Below are 14,817 nucleotides of genomic sequence, written 5' to 3' on the forward strand. Positions count from 1 at the left end.
CAAGCACCAGCGGCAGCGGTGGCGGCAGCATTAGCGCTGGCGGCGGCGGCGCCTCCAGCACCCCCATCAACGCGAGCACCGGGAGCAGTAGCAGCAACAGCAGTAGTAGCAGCAGCAGCAGTAGCAGCAGCAGTAGCAGCAGCAGCAGCAGCTGCGGCCCCCTCCCCGGGAAACCCGTGTACTCGACCCCGTCCCCAGTGGAAAACACCCCCCAGAATAATGAGTGCAAAATGGTGGATCTGAGGGGGGCCAAAGTGGCTTCCTTCACGGTAGAGGGCTGCGAGCTGATCTGCCTGCCCCAGGCTTTCGACCTGTTCCTGAAGCACTTGGTAGGGGGCTTGCACACGGTCTACACCAAGCTGAAGCGGCTGGAGATCACGCCGGTGGTGTGCAATGTGGAACAGGTTCGCATCCTGAGGGGACTGGGGGCCATCCAGCCCGGAGTGAACCGCTGCAAACTCATCTCCAGGAAGGACTTCGAGACCCTCTACAATGACTGCACCAACGCAAGGTAAAGAGCTGGGGGCCCTTTCTGCCTGCCTCCTCGCCCTTCCTTCGCTCCCTTCCCGGCGCTGCTCGCTCCGCGTGCCCGCGAGCCGCGCACCCCAGAGAGCGCGGCCCTCTCCCCCCTTTTCGGGGCTCGTCAGCCGCGCTCGACCCCCTCAGAAGTTGGCACCTCACCCTGCCTAGATCTTGCTCTTCTGGCCCGGTCCGCCCCTTGCTGGCCTAGGCGCCAGGCTTGGCTGCTGTGGGGATGCGGGAACCCAAGCCTCGGGGCGAAGGGGGTAGAAAGGGGAAGGGCCGCTCTTTTCTGGGAGTCACAGCCCCTCTCCCGGGACGCGCTGGCGTCTGGGGACCCCTCTTGGCGCTGCTGGCCGAGCGTGCGCTCCCTGGGGCCGGGCTTCCGCGGCAAGGCTTGGGGCACCAGCCAGGCTGGACGTCGGCGCCGAGCGGCGTCCCGGGGGCAGGAGGAGGTCGTGACCCGGCCAGGCGGGGTTCGAGGAGCCGGGCGACGCGCTCTGGGAGGGGCCTGTGAGGAAGCCGAGCGAGTGGGACAGCAGCCGGGAGGGGACTTCGAGGTCGAGAGGGGAACGGCGCCCGAGGCCAAGGAGCTCAGAGCACTCCCGGGGGATCCGCAGCGAGTTCATCCCGGAGCCCCGAGGGGAAGCCCGTCGAGACGAGGGGTCTGTGTGTGCGCGCATGTGTCCGCGTGTCCGCGTGTGAGCGTGACCATGTGCGTGTGCCCAAGAAATAAAGGAGTACATTTGCCCCGGGGCAGATGAGAGGGCACGAGCAGGGTTCCTTCTGTAGGGGGATGTGACGGGGTGCCCCAGACTCTTGGAAGCCTATATGAGGAAGGAATACCACAGCTCGCTCGCTTGCTTTCTCTCTTTCCGAAGTTTTATCTATTTATTTTTTTCTAAGATTAGTCGCGCTCCCAAAGAGCAGGTGCAAGCTTTGCACTGTGATGCTCTGCAGACCTGAATCCTCCGTGCAGTCGCCTCCTTAGCCTGGCCAAGCGCGCGCACCCGGGAAGCCATGGGACTGGATCCCGGCCCGGACTAGTTTTATGCTAATGAACGCTCAGTGGGGGAGGACCTACCGAGAGGGGGCGGGAGTGGGGCAACTCGTCAGTTCTGGGGTAGAAATGCTCATTTGACCCCATTTCAGAGTTCTGTCTTGCCCCACCGTTGGCTGCAGAGAAGCGCAGAGGGAAAAGTTCAGAGATGCTGGGAGGAAGCGAGTAGGGGAAGTTGTAGCCCTGAAGCGGGCGCGACGGAACTGCGCGCAAAATTTGTGCGAGGTGTTTCGTGCGCGTCAAATGAAAAGTCTAAAGACCGGAAGAAGCAATTGAGTTTTACATTTTTAGGTTGCGTGCTCCAGGTAGAGTTAGGGAATCTGGGATGGGAAGCAAAGAGGGGTAGGATGAGACTAGAAGGAAACGAGTGAAAAAGCCCCGAACTATTTCTTCCTTGGAAGAAGACTCTTGGCTAGTGCCCTCAGAAGGCTGTAAAGCGAAAAAGATGCCAACCCCAAACCAGCAAATACCTCATCCTGACCTAGTCAGGAACTTCTTCGAATATTTATTTGCCATTCTTCGCAAATGGGGCATTTCTGCTATCTTTGTATGAATGGGGTGTGTGTGTGTATACATACGTGGGCTCGTGCCCAGGTGTATGGACAGGTGGTAGTGAAGATTGTGGGGAATCTTGATTACTAAACGTCATTTACTCAGATAATTGGAATACTTAGAAGTCCAGAAGACAAAATGTTTGCCAAAAATCTATTATTAAAACTAGTTGAATCAGGGCAGAAAATTGTTACGGAGTTGTTATATAAAGGATGCTAGTTGAAATTTGAAAGCCAGTTCAGATGTGGATGTTATAAAATTGCCTACCTATGTAGTAAATTGGTGAAGCGCTACTATTTTTCTCTTTAGTAATCAGACGTTCACTCTGCCCTTGCATCTTCTTTGTGTGTTTCTTACAGCACACACGGTACTGTAATAATCAATGACCATTTCATATATGCAAGAAAATTGCTCGAGAAACTTCCTTCAGTGACTGAAACGTTATGATCAAAGTAAAACAGGTAGCGTTACACCTCTTACAGTTATTCTCTTCATCTTTTTTCCCCCCTGAAATTTTGTACCAAGACTTTGGAATTTAAGTCCTCTCCACGTGCTTGTAGAATACTTCTAAAGTTATTAACTAATTTTTTTTAATGTAAGGTTTTTTAAAATCTGAGAGTAACAATAGCTCTCGAGTTTAAATGTACAGAACCAGGACAAGTTAAAACCAGTAGAACAGTTTACCCTTCAAAAACAACTCATATCTCATCACTACACTAATTGTATTTCAATCACCTGGTCTTAATATTTTGCAATTAAATGTGTTGTTTTAAAAGTCTATTTTAGATTATTTTTTAAGTTTAAATATGGTAAATTTATTGATTTACTATGGCAGAGTGATCTTTTAGGACTACCCAACTTACTCAAACTTAAAAATATGCAGATATTGTAGTTAGTAACCTTAGAAGATGTATAGTTGCAGATATCTACCTAGGTTTTCCTAGCTGTGCCACTGATCTAAGAAATAGAAGACTTATAACGGAAAGTATGTTGTTTGCATCGTAAGAGACTTTTCTGTTTTAATGTCAATTACAAGTATTGTCTTATTTTCTAACAGTGAAAGCAATAAATTAAAATGTTTTGCATCTTAAACTTATGAAACTGAAGTTACTTTTGTCATTCAAGTCCAGTTTATGCCTTTGGTATCAAGATCCTTTTTTATTCATCTAGATATATTGATTTCTTTCACTCTTGTTCTTTCTCCTCTGGCTTCTTAAGAGACTATCAAAGGGAATAATTTATGCAGTGGATAAGAGAAACTGTGCAAAAAGGCAAACCACGTAAAATAATATGTGGTGCACAAGAAACATTAAATCTTAGCATAAGTAGTTTTTTTCCAAAACATATCTAGTTCTGTCTCACAACTGCATTTACCAGACGTTTTTCTAGATACCAGGGAATCTGAGGAACAAAAATTATGCTAAAGAAAAGAAAGGTTCATAAACTTGCTTAAAGTGACTCAGTTAGTAGCAAACCTTAGAGTGGAATTAATTTGCTTAGGGCTATTGCATCAATATGCTAACTATGAAAACTAGGATAAATGCTGAAACCATCTGTCATTACCACAAAGAGATGGGAAAGAGAATATCACCTGCTACCTAGTAAAGCTAAAAGTAAGGGTATCAAAACATGGAAGAAATTGTAAGGAAATGTATTTGAAAGTTTTCAAAGGACAAAGTCTAACCTTGATCAGTTTCCTCCAATTATTATTTTTCGAACTGAACGTTAGTTGCATGAACTTGGCTGTTGCAATAGAGGTCAGTTAATTAACTGGTAATCCTTAAACAACGACAAAAATAAGAAAAGTAATTATGTACATGGTCAAGTCTCTGTTTGCATAAATCAATTGTTTGTAGGTTTGAGTTAGGATTCAATTTTCCGTGAACTCAGGTAATAAAGAGTGACTCTGTCCTATTGTTTTATCTAAAATTCTTATTTCTTTGAATACTGCTGGGATATTATTTCTGCTTCAGGATCTTTCAAAGCAGATTGTGACTTGGGCCTTATGTAGTTTTAGATTTGTGGCATATTAACTTAAATAGATTTCGGTTAGTTTTATTAGACTTATGTACATACATATATTCACAGAAAATACTCTTTTGTCTTAAAAGATACCATCTGTTGACAGCAAATTGAAAGACTTCCCAAGCCTTCAATGTTCTGTAGATGCATATGAATGAAACTTTAGGACAAGACGTGCAAAATATTTTCCAACTCTTGGTTCTACTTATTTATCAGGGTTTTTGTTTTTCATTAATTTTAATAAGATGGCATGCTGAACCAGTCTATATTTATTTAACATTTCCTCCACTGCATGCTTTTTAATGGCATAGATACAGAAAGTTTGAAAATGAATGCAGATTCACTTTTAACACTTAATTACATGCTTCTTACAGAGAAATTCAATAATTACTTCAAATGAAGAGGGGCTATGCTTCTGAAGTTTTTGTATTATAGTAGATTAATGTTTCTTATAAAGCCTAATGTTTCCTTTTATAACTTCAAGAAAGAATATATCATAATTAGAAGAGTAAAGCTTAAAGTACAAGTTTAGTTCCACTGCTTATTTCTATGTTTTTAAATTGTTAGCAAATTATAGTTTAATTAATATATGAATAAAATCTAAGAATATCTTAACCTAGGATTTGCCTTGTTCAATGACATTATATTGCAGAATGCAAACTCTTGAGTTATTTGGATGTCTTTCAAACCTGTTGTTTTTCTTGGAGTTAGTTTCCAATAATATCTTAGCCATTATTGTAAAACAGTGTACATAGAAGATGGTTTACTTTCTGACCTCCCTAGATTATTAGTTAATGCTCTGAAGCACGCAATTGGATTCACGGATATGATATTTTACTTTGTGCGGCTTCAAATATTATATAGAAGAAGCTACAAGACAGGCAATTTTTCCAGAATTCCCTTACACACAATTCTATGTTTTAGCTTTTGGAACGGAATTTTCAAATCTTTATTAGTCCAAATCAGCTGTTATTTTTTGTTTACTGCATTGAATTTCACGGAAATTGCGTGTAATTTACTGAAACAAATATTAGCCACCCTCTTGTTTCCTCACTACCTCCCCCAGCACCCTGAGATGTGACACCCAATATTGATTAAAGTCTTGGCTGGATTTGAACATAAATCACTCTTCTCTTTGGCGATTTACTATGTGTGATTCACCAGCACAAGAAAACACAGTATGCTTTATCGTTTCTCATTTGATGTTTTGTTTTTGGATGTAAGTAGCGTTTGTAAATTAGCTTAATGTTTAACCCAGTAGTTGTTATTTAAGAACAATTTGTGCTTTGACTCTCAATTAGTATTATTTTGTCTTTCCAAGTTACTCTACTAAATTGTTTCATACAATTGCCTTTGTCAATCAAGTAAAATAATCATTTAAATTGTATTAGCAACATAGAACACAAGTATTGCAAAATATAATACGAAATGCAACTCTCCCATGTTGTAAACTGTCTTCCTTTGAATCCTTGTCTGGAGAAATTAGTTTACAGTATGCCTTCTAAATAGGTACAGGTGAGTCTTTCAGAGTTTATTAAACATGTAGATTTTAAGGTTTTTGTTACTTGGTTCTTTTAAAAAGTTAAACTTTATCTGAATTTTATCTTTCAAGGATTTCTTTGTCAGATTATTCACAAAAAAAAAACATCAAGTTATGTACCTTTAAAATGACAGGAAATGTAAAAATTGATCTTAACTATTTGGGTATTTACAAATGAAATTAAAATAGTGTTTTATCATTTTATGTTGAAATAGTTATAAAAATAGAATGACTTAGCTTGTGTCATTCTCTTAACTAAGGTAATGCATTATGATTGGTCAGTTATAGTTTTGTGTGTGTGTGTGTGTGTGTGTGTATTGTCTAAATGCTGCAGCTTAAATATTTTAGCTGGGAACAAACTTCTATTTATATTTTCAGACTTTGAGACTACATTAAGAAGCCCCTTTTCCACTGTATTTTGTTTTCTCAGTAATTAATTTTCCTAAAGAAGAAAACACTGAATTAAAAATCTGCTTTATGGAGCTTAGATAAACATAATATTAAAGGCTCTGATCTGCACAGATGTATATCTGAGGCACAGCAGAGGCTCTCAGTGAGCCTACTTCGTTCTCACATTCCTTTCCTTTTCCTCAACTTGCCAGAAATATTTCTTGTAGAAAGTTTTTGTTTTTTTTTTTTGCTACAGTAGCTGTCTTTTTAAATAAGTTTTTGTAGCTGAAATTTGCTTTCTAGCGTACATCACAGAACAGGAGTGACTTATTAGAACAGTTACTTCACCAAATTATTTCTTTCTGAAACAAGAATACCAAGGATAAGATGTTTATATTTGGTCTAGCAATTCGTATTTGGATTAACTGACAGTCACTTTATTTTTATGCAGCAGTGCTATTTGCTTTAAGAAGTACGTAAGAGTTTTTTGAAGAGTGTTTCTTGCTGCTCATTGTAGACAGTGCATGACTATGCTTGAATGTGCAACTGACTATGAACAGAATTTTCAACCCAGTATGAGTTAGTCAATTAGACAATAAACCAGTGAAAACACATTGTTTTTCAACTTAATAAAGGTATTAAAATTAGTAGAATAAAATAGCAGATAAATGTCTAATTAAAAAAAAAAAGTCAAATCATATATAGAGAATGACCCAAATCACCACTTGGTTCAAATTGAGGACCTCGAACCAGGTACATTTTAAATATTTTGGTGTATTCTGACATGTTTTTAGGAGGATTTTAACTTACCCATTTAAAATATATATATTTTTAGATTTTTCCAAATTGTATACTGAGTTATCCAATGATTGCATTTTGCCAGAGGTGTGGCCCTGTTGCTTTCTGATCCAAATTGGCTTGGTGTTGATCCAGGATGTCAAGCTGGGATTCTTCTGCACCTTAAATGTACGTGACATGAGGGAAAGTTGTCAAAGACAATTTATTAAACTAGAAAACTCACTCTAAGGCATTATTTAATTGGTCTTATATATATATATGTGTGTCTATGTATGTATATGTTATAGGTTTTAAATATATTGAAGTGTCTAGAACTGCAGTACAGCTACACACTGGATAACCAGTTGCTTTTTAAACAGTTACGGAGAGTAATGATTAAAAAAGGACCTTAATTAAATATCTAAAGCATAGTATTTTAAAAGATGAATTCATTATAGGGTTCTGGTAGGAAGTCAAAACTGTTTACTATGATTTGAAGAATATAAATGTAATTGAGCTATAAGTAGAATTATAGGAATTGTGGCAGTGAATTATGAAGATAGCATATATTTTTTGACAAAAATTAGATACACTTTTAGAGCATGATTTTCATAAAGCAAATACTGAAATAAGCGCCATATTATATTGGTTACTTTTGCTTAGTAACACTGAATATTTAAAGAATGTTTTCGTTTCCTTATTATAAACAAATGGGGAGATAAACATAAAGTGTTAAAAGGTCATAAAGTAACTTATCTTTGAATTTATATAGTATCAAATGTTTCTAAATAGTTAGATTACCGTCCCAGTCACAGCAGGAAGAATTACTTTACTTCTCCTCAAGGACAAAGTATATCTTAGGAAAAAGAGTATACTGGTTGAAAGGAAGCTATTTTATAGGAGCATGTGGAAGCATTTGTAGTAAATGATTGCTAATTCAACTTAAGAGCTACTGGTCATTTCTTAAGGAAAGGTGATGAAGATAAATAAAATACTTTATTCAAGAAATACTTCGTAATACTCAGTAGTCAGGTGGATGAAGTATTTTGTTAAAATCTTAATCTGATTGCATCCTGGAATTTTAATCATAGCAACAGTATTTGTTACTCATATATTTGATTTCTAATGGAGCGTATTTTAAAAATATTTTGTTTGTAATATAAACAAGGTCAATCAATGCAGGTATAACAAATTTTAGAACTTCATCACAGTTTGGCTAAAATGTGCTGATACATTCAACACTATTAACTCCCATTTTATATTTGAAATCACTGATTTTTCTTTAATTCTTAGAAATACTTATTTCTTAAATTAGGCTATTCAAAAATTAAAGAATCTAACTGAAATAGTGCCTTTGGATTTTAAAAGAATAACTTGGAACATTAGTAATAGACATATTATCACTCACCTTTCATTCTAGAATGAATGTTCTAGCGTGTGCAACAAGTGTAAAATTTTTACCAGGATTTTAGAGCTATCTGTGGGGGATGGGGGATATTTTTTATATCTGTTAACCTTAGCCCATTTTTGTCTATATATTGATGCTTTAAATAATTATATTACTTTCAGTAGAAAAGCCTATACACATTCTCTCACACACACGTATATACATATATATATGCACATACATGTGTGCTCACACACACACACACACACACACACACACACACACACAGGCCTGTAGGACATAGGGCCATAGGACAAAAAACTTACCAAATTGGCTTTAATCTTGCTTCTTGTAATTCATAGAAACAGAATAACTCATGAAAAACAGTTTATACTTTACTGAATGACAAGAGAAAAAACATTAAAATTAATATTAGGGTAAAAGAAGTAATTTAATCTTAAATATTTTAAAATATAATTATAATGCATGATGTTATAGGGTTATTAGAAGAGAGATTAAGAACTTGATTTTCCCAGTCCTTTCTTTTCATGATAACTAAAATGTGCTTTTAATTTTCTATGCAATTTTTTTTACATATATGAAACTGTTTTATATGTAAGAAATATTAAACTATTAGGTACTAGAACCTCTAAATTATTGAATAGTGCTTGATGTGCTTGATGTCATTGTTCCATTTCTTTTATTGGTTTATTTCATTGCTTCTTGCACTTTAGAACAAGCATATCATTTAAAATCAGTGGATAAAATGATAGGAAAACAATTTTATAACCTTAAAAAAAAAAAAGATAGCTCTTCTAAAAGCCTTGCCATCAATGAGATGAGTTAGGAATGAGGTCAGTGGGTTAATATGCAGGTCTACATAAGGAGATGTGTATTACTACTTCTTCCAGTGGGCTGTAATTGTCTTTGAAAACACCTGGTAGATGTCCAGTTAAATTGAAGTCAATTACTTTCTCAATCACTCCGTGGCATTTGTCAAGTCATTACGTCATCGGTAAAAGTGCAAGCATGCTTGCATTTTTTGCAAAGTAGAAGGAAGCTTATAAAACAGTGTCTACTTGAAACTTTCTGCCTCATCTAAATCTTATGGAATTAAAAAAAATCTTTATGTAATAAATATAAAATGACATTTGTTAAGAGGTTCTTCTTTGCATTTAGTTATCTAAATAAAAATAAACGTGCAACACTACTTTTTGCATCATTTGATCTGCATATATTTTAAAATGGAAAAGAGTATATGTAGGTAAAAATTATTTCAAAATATTTTTATGACTTGCAAGCTCTGACACCTTTATTTTTATCCTGCTAAGAACCCTATGACAAGTGTGCATTATAATCACAGATGAATATATGTCTGCTGTTCCCTGATTTTTTTTTTTCCTTCACACCACTGACAGCACATGCAGATTTGAACTTGTAGCCAGGAACAGTGCTTCCATGCTTCAAATTGCCAGAAGACCCCCAGGGATAGAAACTTGACCTGCTTTTATGAAACCATAGAATTACATTTATACAAGTTACCCCATGGGAAAGGAATTAACTGATCCCAATTCAAACCTTCATATTAGAGCCTTCTGGGTCAAATCTGGTTTTTCTTTCTGTTAACACCTGTTTGGCTACCAAATTTAGTAAGAGATATTCTTAGGAATTTTTTCCTTGATGTTATTCATCAATGTCATTTCACAGTTAAGTCAAAGTGCCATTAAAATTTTGCAACTATTCATGTTTTCTCATGTTATTAAGATGTCAATTTTAAAAATTATCTCCATACTAAACATACATCCTAGCAGAGGCATAACTAAGGTATGGCAGGTAGGTTGCACACCCTGGGCGCTGCTTGACGAGGGGCGCTAATGAGCAGTTTCCATTTGCCATCGAAGTTTCCATCGCCAGCTGTGAGAGATCATTCAGCAATTTAAAACTAATTGCTATAGGCACTATTTTCTGTAGACAGGCCCTTGCATCCTAGATTTAAGGACTTTAAACATGAATTTATTTAATTGGATTTGAAAACATTCATTTTGTACTTTTTTAAAAAATTAATTTTTCTTCACTAATGGATCAACCCAATTACAGAAAGAAATTTATTTTTACAATTTTTCCTTAAGATGAAATTTCAGAATAAGGACTTTTTTTTTTACATGAACATATTTAATTTTTCTTAGACTCACATTTTAAATGATTATATAACTTATTTTGTTTTTATTTAAATCATCCAGAGCAGTTTCGAGAAGACTCCTCTTGCCACTAATACTAACAAATGAAGGTGATAAATTTAACGCATAAAAATAATTTTTATTTTAGTTGGATTCACTTGTTGTCATGTGGAATGGGACTAAGTTGGAAAACAAGTTAATAGTATGTTCAGAATAAAGAGGAATTTAGGTATGTAGTAGTTTGCTTAATTTCTTGAATATAAAAATGCTGTATTATATATACCCAAATGCGTAACTGATATACAGTACTCAGGGGCATAGTATCTCTTTGCTTCTACCTGACAGTGTTATATGTATCACCATTAGATGACAGAATGAGGACGTACCTCTCCATACAGCTCAATCTTACATTCATGAAAATACATAATAAATGGGAAAGCAACATACACACACATATAAATATATATATACATCCCAAAATATCTGCTATTACAATTATGACAGTTAAGTAATTCCATGATTGGATTTTGGAAATAAGGTTAATAAATTCCTTTCCCAATTTAAAAAAAAAAAAAACAATTTCAGAGACTTTTCACTTCTTTTTTATTTAACATTAGAAAAAGTTATTTGGATAAGCTATTATTGATTATTTTCCTGCCATAACCAAACATACAAAATACTAATAAGAATGGTCATATTAAATCAAATTCTTGGAGTACAGGAAAAACACTAAAATTTCTAATGGAAGGTTTACCACTTTTTTATCATAAGTCATAATCATCAAGGAGAAACTACTTGGACGTTTAATTATATGTTGCTTTATTCTTTTTATTGGCTGTTATTGTGGTTAAAAAAAAAAACTTACTTTCATTGTAAGGTAATAACTTTCCTGCGTTTCATTGACACTAATCATTTGAATGAAACTGAAAAATTATATCATTTATTTGGATGTTTCCTAATAATACTTTGATGCCATATTTACAGACTATCAATATTTGATTAAGTATTTATTTAATTGAAAGGCTTACTCCAACAAGTTTCATAGAGGTTTAACAAGGCCACTGCTTCCCCTTTCTCTAAAGATGACAGAAGAAAGCAAAGGAGATAGACCAGATGACTCAATTGCATTATGCAGGTCTTTAAACAAAATTTAGTTCAGGAAAGGCAACCTATTCTAACTTTTGTAATGGTGATATTATGAAGTTTCTTTGACCTTTTTTTGTCTTCCAGTGGCACTTTGCAGCTCTGTTTCTAGTAATGATTGATGGTATACCATGTGAATTGGAAAAAAAAAGTCACATTAAAAAATCTTGCTCTAAAATGCATGACAGTACAAGATGGAACATTATACTGTAGGTATTTCTCTATAAGAGTAATCCCCTAATATTGCATAGAATTCCACTTGATAGTCAAAATAGGAATCCTTCAGACACCAAACTAAATTTTATCTTCTTAACAGTCTTGTTATCTAAATTATCTTCACAATAATGTCCTTTTTTAAAATAAACTAGTGAAATTTGTCAGGACGTATAAACACTTTTCCATGAAATTTACCTATCAAAATCTTAGCAAAACAAGAACAAACTCTGGGTTTTGGAGCTGTCAGTATGTAAACTGGATTCCTCAAATTCAGCAGTGTCAAAATATTTAAGTTTTTTAAATTGTTTTTATTCTAAATTTAGGGAAAAAAATTAAAATGGTGTATTTGATCCAGAGTAAACTTCCTTGCTCTTTCTTTGGGGGAGTGGGTTAAATAAGGGCCCATGACAGGGATGCTGTTTGTTTTTCACAAAAGTTGTTTGTGATTTCAGGTACTCTTGGGAAATCTCTTGATCAGATTCACATCTGTTCCTGTCAGAGTGGGTGCTAAGATACCGGTCACCCAGCAACCATGTCCAAAAGGGAATTGGGCCGATAATAACTTCAAAAAGGAATGACAGATGCTAGATTAGGATGAAAGAAAAAACGCATGAAAAATGAGCTTGTTAGAATCAAAAATTTGTTCAAGCACCTTTATGCAAATTAAATGAATATTGAATATTTTGCATGCAGTAATTTCTAATTTTTCATTTGATTGAAAAGAAAAGAATAGTGCATTTAAACTCACAAATGTGACTTCTTTCTTTTGTACTAATTAACATACAAAGCAGAATCTCTTTTTAAAAAATCAGATTAGCCACCTGGGTTCTTATATCTCTATTAAGTATGCTACTTTGTTTTTCTGATGACAGTGATACTCTTTAGAACTACTTGGTTTATCTATTTTTTTTTTCATAAATAAAAAGCCTCATGTGAATTAAGATTATTTTAGATTAATATAAATCCATGTCTTGAGAAAGGATTTCAAAAGTAACCTTATCCTATTGTCCTTGAAATTGGTTAATGTACATTAATAAAAGATCACTCAAGATGAGTTCACACCAAAAGCACAGGCTTCTCATTGACTGGTTAAATAACAATGAATTAAAGTAGAGCAGAGTGGTATATCAGAAAAAGAAAGTAGGCAGAAAGATCTCTTCGAAATTTAAGGTGCTCTTTGATACATTACCAGTTTTTCTATTGAATTGTTCATATACTAATCAGAATTTAGAAGTGCCTGATAAAACGTTCTGATTGAGAGAGGTTTCTGAGTCTTGGTTTAGCAATGTCTAATGTGGTCACGTAGAGAAATTGATTTTCTTCAGAAATTAATTAATTTTTCATATCGCCCTAAGCTGCAGTTAAAAAGAGTGCATACTTGTCTGTTTTTTCCAGAAATATTGCCTAATCATATTAATACCATTGCCCCAAGGATGAAAAGATAATTGTACAAATGCATTTGGAAATATGTATCACTGAGTATTTATGATTAAATTATGCAAATGACCCAGCTCTCATCCTTTCTAGACCCAGTTTGTCTAATTAGGATTGATATGCCGAATAGATGTTCCAGAATTTGAATACAAGCATGTCCAAGGAGCAGAAAATTGGAAATGACAAGGCTGAAATCCAAAGAAAAGTGTCTTTCGTTTCTATACTTTGTTAATGTGCTGTTAGCAGTTGAGGTTTATTTATTTCCTCTTGGCTATTTTGTGACTTTTATGTCCCTATTAGAAACAAGTATGCAAAATGAATTGAATTTTAACAGATAGCATTTCATTTCTGTTTGGTGCTTATTTAAAAATAAGTAGTAATCCCTCAGTCATTCAAAGAGAACATTACTATTACGTTGCTTCAAACAATGTAAACTTATCCTTAATGGTGACCTAACTTCCTCCGAGTTGATATTATAGCTCTATTTCAAAGCTAGCTCTCCAAACTTAATAGTATACCAATGCAGTGTTTTCTAAGGATAAGCTTTCTTGAATCTGTATTTCTTTTTTTTTTTTTTCTGTTTTATTCACTGATGTAAATAGCTATCATCTTATATTTAGAGAAAACTGTTCAAGCAACAGTTCTGATTAGGAAAAAACAAAGCAGCATTTTAAATGTAACAGTGTTTGAAGTTGAGGTCCTCAGCAGGCTTTCTCCCTCATTGGTTACACTCATTCATCTTAGATGGAGAGGTGGTGGTGAGGAGCTAGGAAGGGACTGAACTGTCAGGACTCCAGCCTTTGTTAAGCAGCGGGTAGTCACTGCCTCTGAACTCGGCTGGCTCCTGCTTCCCATCTGCAGGATGATGGATTGCTATGTTTAATATATTTCAGCTTTTGTCTGTCATAGTGTGGACAGACAGTACTATCGGTGATTTCAACAGTGGTTAGGGAACCATTTCAAATCACTCCTATTGGCCAGACAGCCTCCAGGAATGTCTGATTTAACATACTTATTGGCACTCTTGCCATGTAAACTGTAGTTTAACTAGGCAGAGACTGTATACTCACCTTTTAAACCAATGCGGAAGCCCACTGAGAATTACTAGACTACGTATCCATTTTACAACAAATTTATTCAAGACAGTGTTAAGAACATTTTGGGTCTCAAACTAAAAATACTCACCCCAACTGCTTTCAAGTTAAAAATAAGTTTGAATTCTTTATGTAATATCAGCATGTGCTTAATGGCAGTACTGTATTCCATGGACTATGATGTCAACTGTTGCTTGCTCATCAATATTGAACTCTTTAGCTGTATTGGGAGGGCAGAAATGTGAAGACTCTGTGCTATGATGGGATTTGTTAAGCTTCGGGTGCTTTGTAGCTCACAAGTCCAAAGGATGAATTATTTCAACAACCAGAAAGCTCAATATTGTCCCTAGAGTGTCTTACTCTATTTATAAAACTGCTACTAAGGAAATGTAATTAGCTAAAGGAAAAGAAAATATTTTCTTAAGCCATTACTAACAGGTGAAGTTTTATTTCAAGAATGGGATTTACTTCTAAATAAATTTAATTGGTAAATAATGCTGTATTGT

At 35.9% G+C, this 14,817-nt stretch overlaps 1 protein-coding gene and 1 long non-coding RNA gene across 2 annotated transcripts in view; both read left to right on the forward strand.

Moving 5' to 3' along the window:
* DACH1 (dachshund family transcription factor 1) overlaps nucleotides 1-14,817 on the forward strand; it is a 472,093-nt gene that overhangs the window by 379 nt on the left and 456,897 nt on the right. Inside the window, exon 1 of the mRNA XM_023726745.1 lies at nucleotides 1-511. This exon is cut by the window's left edge and continues 379 nt beyond it. Coding sequence (XP_023582513.1) covers nucleotides 1-511 — 511 coding nt within the window. The remainder of the gene's footprint in view (nucleotides 512-14,817) is intronic.
* LOC111819611 (uncharacterized) lies at nucleotides 1,333-11,004 on the forward strand. Its single transcript, XR_002823192.1, has 2 exons — nucleotides 1,333-7,049; nucleotides 10,488-11,004. It is a non-coding gene; the product is annotated as an uncharacterized LOC111819611 (long non-coding RNA).

The sequence above is a fragment of the Trichechus manatus genome, unplaced genomic scaffold, assembly GCF_000243295.1.
Source record: "Trichechus manatus latirostris isolate Lorelei unplaced genomic scaffold, TriManLat1.0 scaffold00013, whole genome shotgun sequence".
Lineage (NCBI taxonomy): Eukaryota > Metazoa > Chordata > Mammalia > Sirenia > Trichechidae > Trichechus > Trichechus manatus.